This window comes from Spinacia oleracea, chromosome 5 (assembly GCF_020520425.1).
Source record: "Spinacia oleracea cultivar Varoflay chromosome 5, BTI_SOV_V1, whole genome shotgun sequence".
Lineage (NCBI taxonomy): Eukaryota > Viridiplantae > Streptophyta > Magnoliopsida > Caryophyllales > Amaranthaceae > Spinacia > Spinacia oleracea.
Genome location: NC_079491.1, coordinates 9496452 through 9519742, shown reverse-complemented (window position 1 = coordinate 9519742; position 23291 = coordinate 9496452). Strand labels below are relative to the sequence as shown.

The 23291-nt window shown below is 34.7% G+C and overlaps 1 protein-coding gene across 3 annotated transcripts; it reads right to left on the bottom strand.

Moving 5' to 3' along the window:
• Window positions 1-11219: 11219 nt before the first annotated feature.
• On the bottom strand, window positions 11220-23291 carry LOC110804917 (zinc finger protein BRUTUS-like At1g18910). 3 transcript variants are annotated; one of them, XM_056828003.1, is made up of 12 exons: window positions 22897-23289; window positions 19148-19366; window positions 17612-17806; window positions 17201-17535; window positions 16851-17082; window positions 15166-16721; window positions 13857-14024; window positions 13644-13781; window positions 13322-13559; window positions 12011-12079; window positions 11819-11896; window positions 11220-11737 (listed from the first exon to the last, which is right to left on the bottom strand). In XM_056828003.1, exons 1-12 carry the CDS (start codon window positions 23170-23172, stop codon window positions 11636-11638), a joined length of 3606 nt encoding a protein of 1201 aa, XP_056683981.1. In that variant the 5' UTR covers window positions 23173-23289; the 3' UTR covers window positions 11220-11635. The 3 variants fall into 3 exon arrangements, with proteins under 3 accessions (XP_056683981.1, XP_021866205.2, XP_021866206.2); XM_022010513.2 differs by having other exon boundaries at window positions 13857-14072; window positions 22897-23288; XM_022010514.2 differs by lacking the exons at window positions 11220-11737; window positions 11819-11896; window positions 12011-12079 and having other exon boundaries at window positions 13389-13563; window positions 13857-14072; window positions 22897-23291.

Genomic DNA, 23291 nt, shown 5'->3' with positions numbered 1-23291 from the left:
AGAAAAATAGTTGGTCCAATCAGATTTAATCACAAAAAAAAAAGTCACAATCAAACATTTACTCATGGCCAAATATACTCCTTATTGATCACATAATTTATTTATTTTCCTTTCAAGTATTGTATTATGCCACATTTTTGTATTATCACAAATAAATCATTTTTTCATTTAATCTTTTTAAACAAAATTCAATCAAAAAAATATACTCCGGAATTAAAAATACATCCCCTATAATGTATACTTTTTTTCTTGTAGAGATAGTTTGCGAATAATTTTTCTACATAACATAATTTTGTTTTTTTATATATTATCGCACGCATCGCGTGCATATAAGACTAGTTGAGACTAATCCAGCAGTATTTGAATACTATTTGAATTTATAATAGTAAAAGTTCAACTTAAAGTATATGAATAATGTCATATAGTCAAAGTGATAGCATCTAAAAAGGAAATGATGGAGTACTACTCCGTTTTTCTATAAGATGTTAATATTTATTATTTGCACATACATTAAGACAAAAGCAACAAGAGTATTGGTGTGGTGAGTGGGTGTAAGCAAAAAAATAGGGCATGTCTAGGGTAATACTTCTATTGAGTATCACCATAATGTTTTTTTAATCTTTTTTTTTCTTCAACAAATTCATTTTCTTATTTTAATTTTGTTAAGTGAGTTGTAATATTTGAAAATTATTTTGTAAATTCCAATATATTCCTGAAAATTATTTTCTCAAAAAATATTAAACCCTAATTAAGTTAATTAATTAGTTCACCCATTCCCAATCCTGCTTGGCCGGTGCCGGCGCCACCACCAGAGCTGCAATCACCGGAGCCGGCACACTTCCCCTTTTCGCCTTTCCGGCATCGACGATGTACACCTATACCCCTCCACTCTTCCTTTCCCGTCACCGACTAACACCGGTGCCGACGCCGGAAAAACTTTTTTTTGTCGCATCCATCTCCCCAAGTTCATCCTCTCCCCAGTTTCATCCTCTCCACCAGCTTCACCATGTCGTAGAATATCCTATTGGAATTGGTTAGTTCGCCGGAGCAAATAAAAGTAGACTATAAACTCGCTCTGAAAAATGAAACTTAACTTTTTCTAACAGGGGAAGAAGATGAATAACAGCAGAAGTAAACCATAGTGGTATTATCCAACATCTATTTTGAATTATACCTAGTACTGAAAGAACATGAATGCTATGGATATTTATTTTTCAGGAAATATTTAGTTTGACCCGTATTCCAATTGGATATCATATCATATAGGATAAGATCCATTTTGAGTTCCTTTAATATCAACCCCATAGCCCAAGCCTACCACAACTAGTTTTGTTAATATTGGTAATTATATTCATTATAATATAGTTTAAAAAATAGTTTGTTTGGGTGTGCGCGGCGCGCTGACTACATTATATTTGAGAGACTGAAAAATAGTGTGGACGGTCGAACCTAAATGTCATTACTTGTGACCGAGAACACCTAAATCTAAAATATCGTTCATTGGAGGTGGAATTTAATCTTGTTACATTTATAGGAACACGCATAATATTAACAAAAACTAGTTGTGTACATTAAATCTGATATATTGCTAATATTCAAACCACCGTTTGGAAAGAACCACAAAACCACTAGCCACTAATTTGTTAACAACGAAATTTTATGAACCAACGCAATTTTGGGTAATTGGGTTCCTTAAAATAAACCGTATATACAAGAATATGTTTGTCGGCGTGCAACTTAGTATGAGGTAACACTGGAAAATAGCGTGGCCGGTCGTGACCGAGAACACGCTAATCTAAATATCCTTGATTGCATGTACCGGATATGTCATATGATCTTATCCTATTTACGCGACTTATAATATTTAACAATCCTAATAGCAACCTATATTCTAAAAACAAAAACTTATTATTTACATTACATTTCGTATTTTGCTAATAAGTAATAACCAAACTATTGTTCGATAGGTCACAACTTCGTTAATAACTAATTTTTTCCATAAAGTCTCTTATTTATGAAGTAAAATGAACCAACGCAAATTTTTGTAATTATATTCCTAATAATATAGTTTAAAAAATAGTTTGTTTGGGTGTTCACGCGCGTGCTCTGACAACGTAATATTTGAGAGACTAGAAATAGTGTGGACGGTCGAACCTAAAGGTCCTTAATTGTGATCGAGAACACGCAAATCTAAAATATCGTTCATTGGAGGTGGAAGTTAATCTTTTTACATTTATAGGAACACGCATAATATTAACAAAACTAGTTGTGTGCATGATTTCTGATATGTTGCTAATAGCCAAACCATCGTCTAGTAAGAATCACAACTCCGCTAGCAACTAATTTGGTAACAACGCAATTTATTTTTGAAATATAGGGAACCAACGCAAGTTTTTGGGTAATTGGATTCCTGCAATATACAATAAATAGTTTGTTCCCGTACAATTTAATATATTTAAAAGACTGGAAAATAGTGTAGCCAGTCGAACCTAAAATTTGTGATCAAGAACACGTCAATCTAAAAAACAGATTAGGGAATAACCAAGAAACGTTTTAGTCATACTCTTACTGTTTTATTACCTTCTGGTAATGTTCTGACTTAGTGAGGTGGTTTCATCATAACATAGCTTCTAAAAGAATTTTGGTAATGTATAAGGTCATATCCATAATAGCTGTCGAACCTAAAAGTCCTTGTAACCGAGGACACGCAAACCAAAAATACCCTTGGTTTTATGTATTGGAGAAGTCAATTGATCTTATCCTATTTACGCGGCTTATAATATTTAAACAATCCTGATAGCGCAACCTATACTATAATAATAAGACTATTCGTTTACATTACATTTCATATTTCCTAATAGCCAAACCATGGCATGGTAAGAATCACAACCCTGCTAGCAACTATTTTGGTAACAAAGTAATTTATTCGTGAACTAAAGTGAATCAACGCAAGTTTTTGGTAATTATATTCCGGATAATAAACTATATATATTTGAAAAAATAGTTTGTTATAATATTTAAACATTTATAATAGACCTGATCAAGATGAGCCCGGCCCGGCCCGCCCAAAATTTTTGCGGGTTTGGGCAGAATTTTCCGGCCCGGCCCGGCCCGAAATTTTTATTTTTTGGGCGGGTTTGGGAAACAAAAAAATACACTTTTTAGTTATAAATTTGGCCCGGCCCGAAAATGGCCCGAAAAGCCCGGTAGGCCCGACCCGAAAATAACGGGTTTGGGCACAAATTTTTTGGTCCGAATCTTGGCCCGGCCCGGCCCGACATAGCGGGCTGATTTTTTACGCTCAAGCCCGGCCCGAACCCGGCCCGGCCCGCCATTTGATCAGGCCTAATTTATAATAATAAAACTTGTCGTTTACATTGCATTTCGTATGTTGCTTATAGCCAAACCATTGTTCGCTAAGAGTCACAACTCCGGTAGTAACTAATCTGGTAACAACCTATCTGGTAGCAACTAATAGCAACCTATATTATAATAACAAGAGTAGTCGTTTACATTATATTTCATATTTTCTAATAGCCAAATCATCTTCTAGTAAGAATCACAACTCCGCTAACAACTAATTTGGTAACAACGCAATTTATTTATGAACTAAAGTGAACCAACGCAAATTTTTGGGTAATTGGATTCCTGAAAATAAAACGTATATACAAGAGATAGTTTATCGACGTGCAACTTAATATGAAGTAACACTCAAAAATAGGGTGGCCGGTCGTGATCATGGACATGCAAATCTAAAATACCCTTGGTTGCATTTGAATTTATCCTAGTTACGCGGCTTATCCTGATAATTTATTCTGAACTAAAGTGAACTAGTGCAAGTTTTTGGTAATTATATTCCTAATAATAAACTATATATATTTGAAAAAAATCGTTTATTTATCGTTAATTGGATATGTCAGTTGATCTAAAATATCGTTCATTGGAGGTGGAAGTTAATCTTTTTACCTTTATTAGAACACGCATAATATTAACAAAACTAGTCGTGTACTTTAAATCTGATATGTTTCTAATATCCAAACCAACGTTTGGCAAGAATCACTGGCCACTAACTTGTTAACAACATAATTTAATCAACCTGGTAGATTTGTAAGATTGTATATGGTTTTCAGTGTTGGTATAAATCAAAACAGGTGTTGGATATAATAATACCACTTCTACGTTTGTCATTGCAAAATCTTATCCGGTTATATCCATAACTTATCTATGAGATTACCTTCTATTATCTGTATTTCGCCTCAAACTTTTCAATTGCTTGTGTGTTATTCATCTTCTTCCTATGTCACATTTTCTGGAAACCATGGATGACCTGCAAATATGAATGAACCCCATTTTATTGTTTACCAAACAACAAGGTCCATCGTTTGTGATCGGTTTTCTCATATGAATTATTTTCAGGTCTAGTTTTCGTTTTTCAGATCTAATTTGTTGTCCATTTTTATTTTCTCTGTCCGAATTAATTAACCAATGTGAAGCTGGGGGGAGAGGAGAGAGAACGACGTGTTTGGGGGAGAGGAGAGAGAACAATCGACGGGGAAGAGAATGAGGCGACGAAAAATGTGAACGTAAAATTTTTCGGCCTCCGGTGACGAGAATAGAGGTCGACCGTCGGGGCAAGTATGTCGTAGCCGGAAAATATGGCGTAGGGTAGTGCCGGCGTAATTGGTTGTTGGCGTGTCGACGGCCTTTCCGACGCCGCCGTGGTTGCTGGAGATGGGGTGGGGGTTAACATAATACTGGGTAATTAGTGTTTACTTAGTTACCATTAAAAACGAAATTTTCTTTTTGGTATTTTAGAAAATTATTTGGGTATTTTCAGAAAATTATTTTTGGTATTTAATAAATACTTTTACAATTTATGTAAATCAAAGAAAATGAATTAAAAAAACAAGGGTGGGGCGGCCTCCTCTTTGTGGACCAACCCATATGCGCCACGTGGCATTATGGTGATACTAAATAGGAGTATCACCTTAGAATTCTTACAAAAAATAAAGTAAAAGAGTGAGTGGGGTAGATAAAGTAAGAGAGAGGGAATGAAAAAGGAGTTAACCCCATGTTTGAGGTCTAAGTTTTAGTTTTTATCACCAATTAGGAGTTCACTTTTTTTTAGTCACCACTTGGGACATAAGGTTAGACTTTAGGTAGGTTAACTACTTTTTAACCCAAGATTGACTATTCAAACTAATAAAATAAATTAAAAATAAATTATAAGAGTTTTAAATATTAGAAGAAATGAATTGGCTAGCAAAAGTATACATAAAGTAGGAAAATAAAATTAGTTAGTTGTTTCTCTCACCACAACTCCTCCTCCTTCACCGGCCTCCTCTACCTCTACCAATTTTCTCCGACCGAGTCAACTTTTAATCAAGGTAACTAGATTGTTTATTCTCCCGGTCCTCTCCTCTCTCCACTTTCACCGATATAAATGAAAAGGTTTATGGCCGATTTACCCCCTAAATCAGTTGATAAAATGATGCCTCAAAGTCCTTCATTACCAGTTGATTTTTCGGAGCTAATGGAGCTGAAATGAGAATTTGAATCACGCTCTAAATAGAACTGCAATTGCTGGTGAAAACTATGGTTATTAGGGTATAATTTTATAGCTCGCAATCAAATTTGAATTCAGGACTCTTTGCATTTCCCTTTCTTCAGGTGGCGTGGCATGCAACTCCGATAGCACAATCGTCTACTCCGAGGAATCATCCGGTCGATGAAACCACCCCATCACTATTTTCATTCTTCTTATATTTTCGTTTTTTTAACCTTTTCGTTTTCTCTGATATTTTGGGTATGGTTATTTGCTAGCTTCTTTGTTGTTAAGCACCTCTTGTCAAGGCACCACTCTTCTAAAGGTAATAAAATGGTGTTTTCAAACAATGGCATTTTTTTTGTGTTTCTGTGTTAAATTAAACCACTGTATACTAGAAATTACTCCAACTAGTTAGCATCTTTTGATAAATTATCACTAAAATGTAAATTATTTATGGGTAAAACTCCATTAATGAAGAAAAGAAAAATTATCGTGGTGTTGGCGGTGCAGGTGAAATAACAAAATTAGAGAAGACGAAAAATAGTAAGAGAATAGTTAATTAGTTTGTACTTTTTTAATATATAAACTAATTATTTTCTATTTCTTAACTCAAATACCTACTTTTTTTAACCACACTAGTTAACTTTTGATCAGAAAAGGGAATGATGTCCCAATTGGTGACAAAAAAAACTATGAGGTCTTGATTGGTGATTTAATGTAAAACTTAGACCCCCCCAATCATGGGGTTAACTCAATGAAAAAGTGTAAATATTTTGGGTAAGAAGGATAGTATTGTAAAGGGGTTGCCAAAGACGGATAAACAAACTTGTTAATAACTTAAGAAACGGTAAAATGGAAATTGTACATGATCAATGTGTCTTGAGCAAAACCTAAGAGGGATTACATCCAAAACTAATTAACAATGAAGGATTAACCACCAAGTTATTCTTTTTGGGCCATGTCCACAATAATCCATTATAACGATTAGATTTGTGAAAATAAGAAGAATAGCCGCTTAGCCTTATAAAGTAAATATGTCTCTCTTCTCTTATCAATGTGGAATACTCACATGTGATGTTTCATTTGACTAGATCATAACATTTTCCCATATACGTGGTCCCTTCTGGTTGGCCCATGGTCGGGATGAATTTTCCAGGCCGAAAAAGGCCTATTACAGCATTTCTCAAGTTGATGAGTCCGAAAACTTCAAGAGTGATCTAGGATGGTCTTGGGGATTCTTACATGATTTTGTCTGGTGGGTCCTAGATGGGATATATTTAGAATGTTGTGTAATATTTATAGAAGCCTCTTTGCACGTAGGAGTTCCTTGGAGGTTGGAGCATTCTAGAAAGTATAGGATATTTTCTTGTGGGAATTGTATAAAATATTCGTCAACTTTGTGTAAGACCGTCTTATTGGAAAAACCACTTTCATTGCTTAACTAATTGGTTTCATTGCTTAACTAATAAATTTTAGTGTTTAACTAATCTAATATATATATATATAAAGGGGAGTTTTTTGGAGAACATTTAGAGCGTCCACGTAGGATTTCCACGTCATCACATGTTATTAACTTATTAATTAATTAAATAAAGAATATTAGAGTCTTGCCATGATTGACCACTTAATAAGATAAGATGATAGATAATATGATAAGATAGATTCCAACTAAAATTTATCTTACTTCTCTTCAACCTTTTTATATATATACATATAAGCTTTTGATGGGAATTTATCCTACTTCCTTTCTACGTTTTTGTGATAAAATATGCAATGTGACACAATGTGGTGTTAATTATACCCCGGGGACAGATGAGATTATTATCTAGTGTTGTTATTTTTTGGTGTCTGTTTATTGTTTCAGAACATGAGAGGATGAAGCTTAAGGTGTGAATTCTGATTCGTGGGAAACAGTTGATATGTTGTGTTGTTTCTTTGATGGTTTTTCTGTGACACATCTTGCTAACCATGTCGTCTAAGTTTATATGCTTTGTTCTCATAAATCTCTTTATGGGCTATTGGCATATCACACATTTTTGGTCAATCATGATTTTGCTATGTCTATAAACTTAAATGCCTATGTCTTGAGTAGTTATCGTATTTGTGTTTTGTATTAGGTTCATATGTATTAGAAAGCGTTGTTTAGTTTTGATACGTAGTATAGCGGACTATTTTGGATGGGTATGCGTTATTTCCATGTCATCAAATCTCTGAATAATATATTTCAGATTATTAAAATAAAAATAGATAAATAAGCACCTAATAAAAGATAATAAGAGATAAATTTTACTAAGAATAAAAAAAGATAAATAAGTACTAAGTAAATAACAGAAAAAAATACAATTATCCTATTTAAAAAAATAAGATAGAATTACAAATAGTGAATTTTCACAAAGACAAAATACCATTGGGAGTGGATAGAATAGTCAACGAAGAAAAGTAGATATAATTACAATTCTTCATTCTATACAATTGCATACGTATGCATATCCTTAATAGAGTTTATGTGACCATTCTATACAATTCTTCATTCTATACCATTACATACTTATGCATATTCGTTATAGAGATTATGCATATTCGTAATACTATAAAACACTCTATGCCTAGATAATTATCAAATATGTAATAGAGTTTTATTTATATTAAACCTTCAATATTTGGATTAATTCATATCATAAATTTAAATCATAATAACTATTATTAAGCATACAATAGAATTCTACTTTCTATTATACTTATAATTTATAAAATACCTATTTCTATACGATGATATGTATGAAAATGGACAAACCCGTGCATCGCACGGGCTTCAATACTAGTTACTTCTATTGTTTAACTAATTGGTTCTAGTGCTTAATTAATTAGTTCCAGTGCTTAACTAATTGATTTCATTGCTTAACTTGTATGGCACCAACCGCCTTATATAAAATTTTGTACTTGTATAAAATATTCTAGAGTATGAATATTCTACACCTAGGGGGTGGTGGCCTATAAATATGCACCAACGGTTATTTATACATGGGTGAGGTCCCAGGTGTAGGACTGACTCGATTCTGTGAAACTCCTTCATTGCATTGTTTACTGTGGATCAATATTTATACGAGTCAAAACTGACATAACAATAAGTATTCTTTTTGACATAATAAGTATTCTAATTATATTAAGATACAACACAAACCTATGACAATAATATTATAGGAATATTATCTATCAGTAACCTTAATTTATTTCAACGTACCCATTTTTTAAAATTGAACAACAAAACCTAAATGACCTTGGAAATTATTTAAAAAGTATTGGTAGACAATTTTCATACATGAACTCAAATAGCATACTATAAATTCTCACATAATTTACACAAAAGAGCAACTTTTATCCATTCTTAAAGGATAGCCACCTTAAAAATTAGAAAAAGGCGACTCGAAAAGTCGCAAAATAGGATGTTTATGTATGTCAATAATCTCTTTGGGTAAAATAAATAAATCCAAATACTACTACAATTCCTCATACACCCAAACCAACATAATGAAACAATGAGTTCATCATTTACCAAGCCAATGTTCGTGATCGATCCCAGTGTGTTGTTTATTCCATGCTTAACATGTACCGGCACCATCACAAACAACACTCGATTTCATCTAATGGTGTTCCCTTTGTGAATTTTAACGCGGCTTCACAGTTACAGTTGGGAATAGCACCCCCAGCTAATTCAAAGAATGTGGTACATTTTTCTCATAATCACCCTTACTCTAGCAGTAGTAGTCCGTATAACTCTGGTCATCTCGATGTCAAAGAAACTCTGTTGAACTCGATCAATGTGGATCCAATAAGGAGGTGATGATAATAACAATAGAGAGAACGAGAATAAAAATTTGATGCCTCACAATCACAATTGGTGGTGACTTCAATCACAATTGGTGGTGACTTTAAAATCAGCGGTGAATCAACCTGATGCCTTTCAAGGTTACAATGACATGTATCCGTACTTTGATACCGTAGAACGACAATCATACATTGGTTCCAAAGAAACATATGATAGTAAATATGTTGGTCTTTGGTTTAATTATGAAACAAATATCACATACTATATTCATCATGTTCTCTAGAAGGGAAAAAATCAGGAAAAAAACAGAACACAAAAAAACAAACTCTTTTCTCCACTAGTTTCCATTTAGAATTAATTTCCCATACCGATTGAATATGCACCTCTGAACCATCGACGAAAAATATAACACAATATACAGTCACAGAGCATGTCGGCAAAAATGAAGAAGATAGTTGATGTATACTTCAGCCTTACCAGTAGGGGTGAGCAAAAATTGGTCCAGATCGAAAAAATGGACCGGACCGGACCGACCCAGACCGGACCGGACCGAAGGCAATTGGTCCAGTCTCAGGGTCGAGAAATATCAAGTTCCGGTCTTCGGTCCGGTCTGGTCCAGACCAGATTTTGGACCGGATCGATTTTTCCTCAATAAATATAATATAAACTTTTTAAAAAATCAATTCTCTCCTTTAATATGTTGTAAATATTTCTCCCTCCATTCTTTTTTGATGTTCCTGTTTCTATAAATGTTTCTATTTGATGTTTCTGTTTCTATTTTTGGACATAACTTTTTACCATAAATTTCCCCGCCATTCCTTATTTAATTCATTCACATTTCCCCATTCACTCACCCAACCCCACTGTTATGGTTTTTTATTACTTTAATAAAAATATCTTTTCTCTCCTTCCTTTCTTTACTATTTTCCTTCATTTATTTATTACTTTCTCTTACACCCAATCATTACTCTTACACTCAATCATTACAAGATTCCATTTTCTTATTTTCCACCCCAAACTCCAAATAGGAACATCATTTAGGAATGGAGGGAGTACTATATTGTGATATATTTTACTTTAGCTTCCAAAAAAAGCCTTAAACAATTAGTTTTTTATATACTTCCCCCGCTCATAAATACTCGCAACGTTTGTCAATTTCACGCATACCAATGCACAATTTAGATCGTTAATATCTTAAATTCTCTTCAAGCAAAAGTTATAAAAAATTGATATTTTGAAAGTATGTATTGAGACGAATCTAACAAAATCCCACGTGACTATGTTTTATTTGACATATAAATCACCAACAATAGCCAAAGTGAAATATGTGAATAGTGTTAAAATAACAAATGTTGCGAGTACTTATGAACAGAGGAAGTATATTTTTTCTTTTTCGCCATACTTTTTAGAAAAAATAAAAAATATATAGAAATAGGTCTACAATCGGTCCAAAACGGTCCGATCCGGATTTTGTACAGATTATTCCGATCCAGTCCGGGTTTGGTAAAACATAATCAGTTCGGTCTTCGGTCTTAAATAATCAAATTTTCGATATTCGATCCGGTGCGAGTCTGTCTAGTCCGGTCCAGTGTCAACTAATGACATTGATAGGCATTTAGGCAATTTTGGTCAGGAATGTTTTTTCCGGTCCTTAACTTCTATACTGGTAATTTTTTTTTATTTCTTTATTCATTTGACACATGAATATTATGTTATCCACGAAAATACTGTAATCATTCCTTTAGCAATAACATAAATGAAATGAAACGCATTTTATACACACGACTCTATGAGTCTATGCTCACACAGACAAAATGACATGATGATAGTTACACCCTTCTAAAATCCTAACAAAAATCTGATAGTATAGTAGTATTAATAGTTCTCAAATGACAATATCAGCAATACATATATCAAACTACTTGCAACCCTCGTGGAATATCTTTGCCAATCATACAAAAAGAATCATTCTTATAATACATAATTTGATGGGAATCATCCTAATATCTGATGTCCCATACAGCTCTTGATGTTATGAGCATAAGAAGTGTCCCTAAGGCATGTAACCAGATACTTCGAAGGAAGCATAACCTACCATTATTTAAACAACAGGATGTCGCCTATTCTATTCTCTCAAATCTAGACATGTACTCTAATTAAACTGAATGTGTCAAAATTGGTTGAATCATACATTAATATCCTATTTACAAGATTGTATTTGCTTTTTACCCTTTTTCCGCCTTGTATTTGAAGGAAGAGAGTCATATAAGCCGGGTATTGTAAGACCCGCAAAATGGACACTTGTGATGTACCCAATGGAAGGGAGCAGTTCCTTTCCTCTCACAGTCATTGCATAGTATGGCCTGGAGTTTTAAAACCAGTTATGATTACACATTACATAGTTAACCTAGATGAATTATCTGTTTACTAAAGATCGCACTAACCTGAGTTCGCCCAATGTATTCCTCTGGCATTTGCAATTTCTCTTCAGCCAAAAGTGCATCCCACATTCCGAACAACACCTGCAGAACACCTTTCCAATTTTAAGAACTGAATTATGTGACTTCTGTTCCTTTAGTGAACTTATGTGATCATAGTCAAGTGATGAACTGAAACACTTAAAGAGTAATACAGACCTGCATGTCATTGATGTCACCAAGGGACTTACTGCATACTGGGCATGTATAGCGCGTGCAAGTGTACACCTGTCCACCATGTAAAACAGTTCAGAAAGAACGAAAATGATAAAGGTCGCAACATGCGACCTTTACGCTGTGTCACAATGATGACATGGCATGCTTATGTGTCATGATTTAAATTGAAAACTAAAATATTTAATTTATATAACATATTATACATTTTACAAAAAAAGGTAGGAAAATCTTAATATTTTAATTTGTTTCTTTCTTTATATCGACAACCCTATTTACATATTTTCATAGTAAAAATATTGTATTAGTAGTAAAAATATTCTGATGACGCATAGCCTACGTGGCGCCTATATGTGCCAATTAAACTGCGACACGTAAGATTGCGACAACTAAAAATTGTCGCAACTTGTGACCTTTATCATCAATAAAAGGGCAGGGAACGTTTAGAAACTTTGATGCCTTACTTGAAAAGGGTCTCATCTATGAAGTATATGACAATTATCTCACTTTAACTTTAACTTTCTGGGTTTTAATATAATTCCCTCAAGGCAGCATATTCAAGAATTTCAGAATTTACTTTTACAAGATAATATGATTAAGCCAAATGATTACTTCTGGAATTATTTAAAGAATTAAAATATTGTTATTTATCAATAAATCATATACTAAGTGGGTTAATACATTAGATTAGTGTAGTATGGAATACTATGTTTATATTTAATACACAAGGCACACATGGTTTGTGATCAATATATTAGGATTCACACATGGTCATATTAGAAGGAAATAAGTTTAAGCAAAAGCAATCGAATAACCGTACTATATAAATGTGAGTGAAGTTTGATAAAATTCAAAACATTTTGTATGTTCTGAGTGAAAACTAGGTTTTGTTTATTATACAATGATTCAATCTTTAAGTAAAAGTATTCAAGTAAAGGAAACACTAGATCTAAAAGCGATTTTTTTTATAGATTGTACCTGTTTTATTTAGTGTGATACAATATGTGTTCTGATAAAAAAAAACATTACCCCAATGAATATCAACCATATATATAGATGGTCAATTTTTACTCATCATCAAACTTTTTCCTATTATTTCTTTTACACTACCTACAATAGCCAATAGGACACTTATCTTAACAGGAAGTTTCTTTGATCACAGAGTCGGTACCAATTTATCATTTATTTTTTTTTGATTTTTGTACTGTTAACAGTAACATTGAAGTATTCATTTTGTTTGGTCTTCAACAATTTCTAAATTACCTAAAAGTGGCACAAGGGAAGGTTTTTAAATACCTCAAAGCATGATGAGTGCATCAAATGACCACAAACAAGGGCCTTTACTGGATCACGTGAAGTAAACATGTCGTCATGGCATATGGGACACTTATCCTCAATGCACTTCTCCCTGCATACATGCGAGGTTGAAACAGTTCGGGACATGCATGCGTTACATTTCATGCAATGGAAATAGTCAATCCCCAATCCTTTTCCAAGTCGGCATAAGTTACAATAGGGGCAGTGATAGATCTCCCTGTCTAATAAATATAGTTAGAGAAACTTCAGAGACCACATCTTTTATAAGAATAAAGAATAGAGTGCTCCACGGAAAATTAACCTGTTATCGTCGAATAATCGACAAATCTTGCAATAATATTTCGCCATAGAATACTTGTTGCAGGAAGGAGTCATGCAAGTGCGTCCAATTGGTTGAGTTTCTAGGCACATCATGCACATCATTTGGGTTGTGGATTTCCTGCACATGTGTTCATTAATTGAGAAATGACACTTTCGTAAACAAGTAAAAGGACAACACTTATTATAAATTTACCTATCCATCACGTGATCGGAAACCTCGTCATGGCAGTGTCTACAAGTAAAAATCTGGTTACAACAAGCTGCGACAAGCTTGCAGTTCTGTTTGTAGTGTTTGCAACCAAATACAGAGTCTCCTGTGTCCCTATATGAGGGAAATTGACCAGGAAGCTTTCCAGGCTCGCTTGTAATCACAACATTTGAATCAGGTAGTGATTGTGGAACGCAATGGCTAAAGAATGGCAGAGAACAAGCATGAATTTAGATGCCATTAAACGTACGTATTTCATAGAGATTTTGAGAAGCAACAAGGTCAACTCAAGAAAGGCTACTATGAGAATACAAGAAAATCATCATGCTCAATTAAAGAGAATCCAAATGAATAGATTCAAAATAACACAATACATGTCTTCATTTACTTCCTTCATCCCTAAATAAATCACACTTGGGTTTGGCATGGATATTATGAATAGTGGATACTGAAAAGAAAAAAAAACAAGAGGAAATGTGGGGATTTAGTAGGGGCGCTGCTAGGGTCTTGCTCCTTTGTTTTGTAGCTGGGTTGTTGTCTAGCTTTTGCTAGTTGTTTTCCTGATCTTTGGTAATAAATTTCATTTTACTTGCAAAAATAAAAATAAAAAAATAGATTTCCGGGACGTCCATTTTAGGAAATCTTCAAATCTATTTAGAAATGGAGTGAATAGCTGTTTAACAAAACAACTAAGCCATGACACCCAAGTATACAAGTATGTTTAGAGCCACGAATCTGTGTAAAAGTGCTCTAATTAAGATTCTAGAGCATATGAAAACCTAAATATCCCTCCTATGGGTGTAATAATCCAAGAAAAATAGCAATATCGTAAACTTGACATAAATAGAAGGGGTTTTATCCACATATGAAAGGTGCATGAGGCAGAAAATTTATGTTCAATTTGCCAATCCAGCCTAGTAGATCGAAGGGGTTCTATGTTCAATTTATCCAAAAATAAAATTCATGAGCTCACAGACCAGCACGATGGGTATGACCTATGAGGGCAATAGTACAAGAAATTCGAAACAGGATAAATATTCAAAAGTGATCAACCAAATAGGGTATGATGATCATATAACACAAAACGAGGGGGAAGACTGTGAAACTGATCTCAGTAAATCAATTTCTCTGATTCAAGTAAATCTGAATCATGAAGAACAGAGGTGGAGAAGAAACAAGATACAATTGTATTAATTATCTCACTACATGGTTCAGATGATGTGTCATGAATTCATATGTAGAAGGCATATTAGAAGGGGAAAAAGGGAAGCTAAGGAACAAATAAAAAACCAACCTTGTCATCAAATCCTGCATTATTCGTGTTTTTGCTTGTAGATCCAAAGAAGAGTCCTGTGACACCTTTCTCATAGCAGCCTCCAGTTCGCTTATTGAATCAGTGAGATTCCCTTCTCTCTTGGGGTTGTCTTTCTCACCAAGGAGCATTTTATTATCTGAAGATTTATGCTTCTTGTTGTCCTTATCAAGACCTTCCCTTTTTTTAACCTTATTGACATTGTTCGCCTCATCATGCAAATACTTCACATTTTCAATTCTGAAGTTTTTCCCTCGGTCATGAGAAACACTCAGAGACGAATGCTTCGCTTCAAGATCTAGGGAGTCTGTTGCTGATGAACAAGAAAAATCTGGCTTTTCTGCCTCAGCACAAACATAGCTCTCCATTCCTTCCCACCATTCTCCTAACCACTCATCGAACTTGGTATATTTAGTAGCTTTGCGCCAGTAGCTCATCATAGCTTGCTGCTCTTCTGATGTTAAAGAGGCCATAAGCCATACTATCATTTTTTGCAAAATCTCTGCCCGTGTTCTTCCAAGCATGTACCCTACAATTTTTTCCTGTTCTTCAGTGGAGAAATACTCTCTAAACAAAGGCCAAAGTTCAATCTCTTCCCGATGTATGTGATCATTCAATATCCTCTCCAGCAATTTACAACTATCTTGGAGCCTTACACACAACTGATGAAACTTCACTAATGCTGGACCTACTTCATCAACACTTGAACCAGAAAGTGTATTATACAATTCAGACATCTGATCCAAAATTCCTGAAACTCTATTAAAGCAGTCACCTTCTAGTTTGTGGTCAATTGTATAAGACTGTGTAAGGTTTTGAACCTTTTGCTTTGCCTCCAGAGCTGGAAATGCCACCCGATCTTCGGTTTCACTATGAAGTTCATATAAAGATCGCACTAGCCGGAAGTGTCGGTTGAACTCCACAAAAAGGTCCACGTTTTTGGATAGCTTAGTTGAGTCAAGAACTAAGGACTCAAGGTCCTTTTTTATGGCTTTGTGGAAATAATAGATGTGATCCATTGGCCTTGGTTCTCGGTGATTAGCAGAAACTGCTTCAATGGAAGATCCAGAAAAGGTATACACCTGATTTAAAGATCGTGAAGAAAACACGAGCAAGTTAATGCCACTAGAATACAGTGTCCCATGCTTCTCATTTCGCTGGAAACACTTGCTTAAAGAATGAGAAAAGAAGTTGGAGCTGTTTAAAGATCTTTGTTTTGTTGTGGGATCTATATCCTCTCTAAACTGCTCAAACATGTAAGATACCCTGCTATTGAACATCTCCCGCAAATCTTCCATAGTAAATTTGGCAGAGTAACCTATGCGAATCCATTTATGTAAAAGGGACGCAAAAGGTTTATCAAGAAAGCCAGATTGCTTAATGCCATGTAAAATACACTTCAACTTATCCTTCGGCAAGTGAGATGAAAACCAAGTTGTCACACACTTTAACAGGCCAAGGGGCAGCATACAAAGACTCTTGAACAGCAACTTCTGTTGGGTTTCATGGGCATAGTTCTTGCTGATGAAAGGAAAAACCTGAACAACAATTGAAAGCAGTGAGACAGGAAAGTTCGGTGGTTATAGCCTGTTTGCAACTGCTGAAACAGCTTAACATATACCAACTTAACGATTTCTGTCATACATAAAATAAGGTGAGCTACATACCTCTGTTTCTTGGAAAGACAAGTGCTTACTAGTCGCCAGGACTAAATCTTCCATCTTATTACATATCATCTTGAAAAAGTTCGGATTAGAAAAATTAATCTGAGTAGCACCGAATATGATCTTCTGAAATCCTTCAATTTCATTTTTGCAAGGAAATGCTTTGTATGAGTCTGATGTCGGAAGTACAGAGGCATCTTCTAACAATGGATAAAATATTCTTTCCAATGCATCACTGTAAAAAAAAGCTACACTTTCATGAAAAACTTACAACAAAGAAGTACAAAAGGCTAACAAGAAGTGCCAATGGTCAAATTGATTCCAAATATTTAGAGGTAGTTAGAGCTAGTTACCTATAAAAGATCAGCACATCTGTAAGGAAGTTAATCCGAACAAGCAGTGACGCCAATATGGAGAATTCCTTTGATCCTGTTGTATAGAGCTTGTCTAAAATTTCTTTAAAGTCAGACCTAATGGCAGCATGCCAAAGAAGAAGGCCGTCAAACGGGCTGTCCTTGACTTTTGACAGAAAATCTGACTGATTACTTTCATTGGAGGTTTTGAGCAGACAAAGTTTGGAGATGTCTTTCAAAGTATCCCTTTGATCAGGACACTTAGATGATTCATCATGATTTACGCAACCTCCTGAGGATGGTTGAGCAGTCTTATCAATCCAGAAAAACACCACCTTCAGAGAATGATTTCTACCATTAGAATCAGAAAGACGACTTATAATAGGAGATACAGTTCAGTTAGAAATATACTTCTTGTAGCATTTTATCTTGAGGCACAATTTTTCTCATGATATGTTTCAAGTCCAATTGTTCTTCTGGAGCAAGAAAACAAGCTAACCATGGAAATAGGTCCTCCATGAGCACCACAGGGACACTACACATTAACTGCCAAAGGAGGAAACCTTGCTCTTCATCGGAGAATTGGCTCACTAGTAGAGGGAACACCTGCCATAGGAGCGGCGAGGTATGGTTAACATAAGCTAAGAATAACCATTATGCAATGTAAATGGGTGAAGGTAAGCATGCAACTTAGACAGGCATTTTGTTGGCATTTAACACATTTGGTCTCTCAAATGTTGGATATTTGATTCCTTGAGAGCCTAGTTAATGTATCATTCATCTTCATAAGAAATTGACATCTGATCTAACCACTTCTATGACATCAATTCTAAATTCAACAGTAGCTCGAAGAGGGAGTGGTGGGGGAAGGTAAAAGGCTTAGTGTCCAAGTAAATCTAATTCTAATAGAATGTCATAAACTAAAATCACACACAAAGATGATATTCAATACTCCCTTCGTTCCAAAATAATCATCTTGTCAGCCATTTTGGTATATCCGGTAAAGATCTTTCTATAGGGTAAGTGTTTGTAACTCGTAAGCACTTGATGATAAATTACAGTGGGATGAGTTAAATTAGATGTGTACCTCCCGTCACCATGGATGTGTGTGCTTAATTAACATAGCTAGACATCAATAATGGCAGAAAATTATGGAAGAAGATGATTTGATTAGTAAGCTGGAAAATACAGAAAATGTGATGATATTCAAGCTTTCAAGAGGTTTGATTCTCTCCCAATGAACTATAAAACCTCAACCAAACACTCGTCAAGTCGTCAATATTCAACAAATTTCCCTCTCCCTAATCTTCTCTATTCATAGAGCTTCTACTCACAGATTAAGTAGCTTCTTCTTCAAGCTAACAACGTTATATGCTATTTCCTAAAGTACCCCCTACACCCCTCGTATCAGTTTATTGCAGTATGTTAGTCAAAAAGTTCAACTATAACCTGATGGTACATTAGCAAGATCGTATCCCCCCTCTTTCAAGGTACATAAAGATCGAACAAACATAGTAATCACTTGAACATCTTTCTGTTAATGACTGTAGGAAGTGACTGATATGACTACTAGTTCCGGAACAAGAACACAACTTTGAAGGAGCCTAAGGAATTAAATACAAAATCATGGCAAGAAGCATCAAATTTCCAAAGAAGTAACGAAAAATAAGGGAAATGTATAACCGTACAATTCAAATAAAATAAATGATGTCTTACCAGCTATATCTCTTTTGCATTGAAAAAGCAAATAATCCCAAAATTCATTAAGTGTATTAGTGTATAAATGTTGAAACCTTGAAAATATTTAAATCTATTTTTCATACAAAATTTTTGGGAGTTGACAATGCACTATTAAATAAAATTGAAAGAGGAAAGAGATCTTGAATGGTTGGATGCACTATCTGAAGAATGCATGTTTTCTAAAAGGAGATGCTACCAATTCTATACCTGCTGTTCTTCTTTCACCATATGCTGACAAATAGACCCCTGTAGAGTGCTAATATGAAAGGCAAGTTCTTGAAATTCTTGACATATACTCCCGTGGTCCTCCAGTATGTCTTTTAGACGGGAAAAGATTGAATCAAATACAGAATCAATTGTATGGTGTTCTAGGAAGTATGTACAAGCAATGTTTTTCACACGTGCATCTAGAGCAAAAAATATAACCTGTTGGAAAATAAATAAAGATCAGTCATGTTTTGGGTTCAATGAAATTTGTAGAGAACAAAGTCTTCACATTAGTATATCTTGTTCTTGGTAATAGAACAACACAGCTACAGGTTGTAAATGGTACAACAATTTTCTTACCCTCTCCTCCACCTAAAACACCAAAAAGAGGAGTGTTCTAATATTCTAAGAACACAATTACTAGGTGGTAAGATTATTACTCCCTTCGTTCCTTTTCAAATGCATCACCTTGACCGGCACACTTGCCTATACATCGTTTGACCATTTATTATTTATAATTTTCTATTTGTAAAAATTATAAAAGGTTGGTAAATATGAAAATATTTATTATGACTAATCCAACAATATTTGAATGCTATTTGAATTTATATAATAGTAAAAGTTCAACTCAAAGTATATGAATAATGTCATAGTCAAAGTGATGCATTTAAAAAGGAAATGATGGAGTACTGCCTCCGTTTCTGTAAGACGTTAACATTTACTATTTTCACAAACATTAAGACAAAGGACAAAGAGTTTTGGTGTGGTGAGTGGGTGTAAGCAAAAGATAAAGTAAAAGAGCGAGTGCAAAAGGTAGACGGGTGGAAAAAGGTAGATAAAGTAAGAGAGAGGGAATGAAAAGGTGTAAATGTTTTGGGTAAAAAGGATAGGATTGTAAAGGGGTTGCCAGAATGGATAAAACAAACTCGTTAACATCTTGGAGAAACGGACTAAAATGGACTTGTACGTGATCAATGTGTCGTGAGCGGCAAATTATAAGGTACACCCGGTTGTATGTAGTTCTACATGCAACCGGGTTAAAAGCACATATTTTTACGGCTTAAAAGCACATTTACATACTTAAAAGCACATTAACGATTTAAAAGCACATACTTATATATTTTTCATTTCCTTCTACTTGCAAAACTTTGATATTCATCTGTAACAATGTGTTTTTAATTTGTCAATATGTGCTTTTAAACTATAAAAATATGCTTTTGATGGGTTAAAAGTATAAAATGAACTGATTACACGTAGAACTACGTGCAACCGGGTGTACCTTCTACCAATTGGTCTTGAGCAAAGCCTAAGAGGGATTACATCCAAAACTAATTAACAATGAAGGATTAACCCACCAAGCTATTATTTAGGGATATTTCCACAATATTTTCCATTGTAACGATTAGGTTTTGTGAACCAGATGAAAATAAAGGAATAGCCCCTTAGCCTTATAAAGTGAACATGTCTCTCTTCTCTTGTCAATGTGGAATACTCACATAGTCACATGTGATGTTTCATGGGACTAGATCATAACATTTCAGTGATTCCTTCTGTTTAGCCCATGGTCGGGACAAATTTTCCAGGACCGAAAAAGGCTTATTTTGCAGCATTTCTCGAGTGGATGGGTTCATAAGCTACTAGATTGCTCTAGGATGGTCTTGGGCATTCTAGCATGATTTTGTCCGGTGGGTCCTAGATGGGATATATTTAGACAATCTTGTATATGTTGTATAATAGTTATAAAAGTCTCTTTGCACGTAGGAGTTCATTGGAGGTGGGAACATTCTAGAAAGTGTAGGACATTTCCTGGTAGGAATTGTATAAAATGTTCTAGAGTATGAATATTCTACACTAAGGGGATGGTGACCTATAAATTGGCATAAAGGGTCATTTGTACATTAGTGAGGTCTCAAATGTAGGCCTAAATGGATTCTGTGAAAATCCTTAACTGGATTGTTTACCATATCAATGTTTTTATTGGTCATGCCATTGGTCTAGATGTGTTAGGAAAACAAACATAATAAGTAATCTAATTACATTAAGTAGATCATAACAATATTCTGGGAATATTATCTATCATTAACCTTGAGTTATTCCAACGTACCCGTCTTTTAGAATTGAACAACAAAACCTAAATGACCTTTGAAATTATTTAAAAAGTATTCGTATGACTTTTTTCATCGATGAACTCAAGTAGCACACACAGGATCCTCACATCACACACAGGATCCATGGTATGCTACTATAACCACCTCGAACATTAGAAAGGTGTCGCAAGATCGAGTGTGGAAGATTGCTCACATGCGTATCGTTATTGCCATCGTTAATAAACTAAAGGAATCAACAAGTTTGTACGGAGAGGGTCATACTCATATCGTTAACCTTGTTTCTGGATATCGTGTATCATTCTCTTTTGACCAAAATGATCATAGTACGTCAATCACTACTGCATAGGATTCTTTCTATTTTCACCTTTTCGGCATACATTATATGGTTAGAAGTGATAGTGGAAATAGTTATTCACTTACCGCAAACATTTTGTAGAAATTAATAATTGAAAATTTTATAAGTTTTTGGATCGTATAATTTTACTACATGTCTACCTGCGATGGATTTAACATTTTTCTATGGAGCAACGATAAATATGTCACTAAACAAAGTCATTCCTTAGGCTATTCTTGTAAATTAAATTTTCTTTTGATAGGAATCTATATCGATCAATAAAAATGGTAGAGTTAGTCAAAATCATTTTAAAAAAAACAATTTTAATCAATACTTCATACATTAGTACATACTATACACTAGTGAATCAGAAAATACATATGTTCGCAAAAAAAAAAAAAAAACAGCTTTTAATTGATATCAATTTTAACTTAAAAAAAAGTCCATTCAAATATTAAATCCAAAAAACAATATCAACTGAAAAGACTGGGACGAAGTATTTATCAAACACATGTACACGACATATGAGTAACATGTGCTGAAATTAATTGAACTCTTTCCAAAATTGGATGTTTGTAATAATTGCAATGTTTCCTTTTCTGGGGCATGTAGCCATATAGACAATTTTGTGGAAGATTTGAGCAACTAAGTTACCCCTCTACGGGCCAATAGACCCAATACATCCACCTTAATCTTCCTTGTGTTTGAAAAAATACTACTGCCTCCGTCCCAGAGTAGTTGTTACACTTTCCTTTTTCCTCTGTGTCCCATATTAGAACAACTAAAACTTTGGGCAGAGGTAAGTTTACGATTAATTTGGGACAAAGAGAGTACAATTATTACGAAAGAGAGGGAGTAATAAATTTGATGAAGCGCAATAATTTTCATTATTTTTTTTGGTAAGAAAACTACCTTGGACCCTTTTGGAAAGAAAGATTCAATTGTAACCTAAGTTCAAATTGGATCTTTTCATAAGCCGATAAATCAGCCCGCTACCCACGTTAAGCTCTTCGGAATGGGGAAGGATAAGGGAATCCAAACCCAACTTTGGGAGTATAATTGTACCAAGATACGATGTACCTTGGAATATAAGAATGAATAAATTTCTTTTTCCACAAATTTTGACTTGAATTTAAGAAAATATTCCCCCCATAGCACAATCAAACACCCCCAATTCCCCAAAGTACTCTAATTTCTTCTCAATTTTCCAATCCATTTCTCTCACCTAGTCATCTCCCAATTTCATCTAAACAATTGCAACGAAAAAAAAAAACGAAAATTAAGAGAGGGAAAAAGGCGAAATATACCTCATCTTCAGCAGCGCAGTGGTACCTAAACACAGTTCTAAAGAACTCAAGCCTCCTCCGAAGCTCAACCACCGCCGTTTCCCGGCGACGCTTATCACTCTCGTTGGAAGCAGCGACGGCGTCATTGGCCAAGCGCAGGAGCTCGCCAAGCTCCCCTCTAAACGCCTTATGAAAAAACACAAGGACTCGCACCGGAGAACTAGAGTTCCGGTCGCCGGAGAAATACTCCGACGCCGGCAACGATGAAGAGGAGGAGGAGGAATCTTGGCCTCCCATGCGCAGTGAGAGAAGAAGAAGAGAGAGAAAGGCATGAAAATGGAAGGTAGAAGATCATATAGTGGTAGCTCAGAAGAGAAAGAGAGAGATTTTGATTTTGATTTTAATTTTAATCAGCT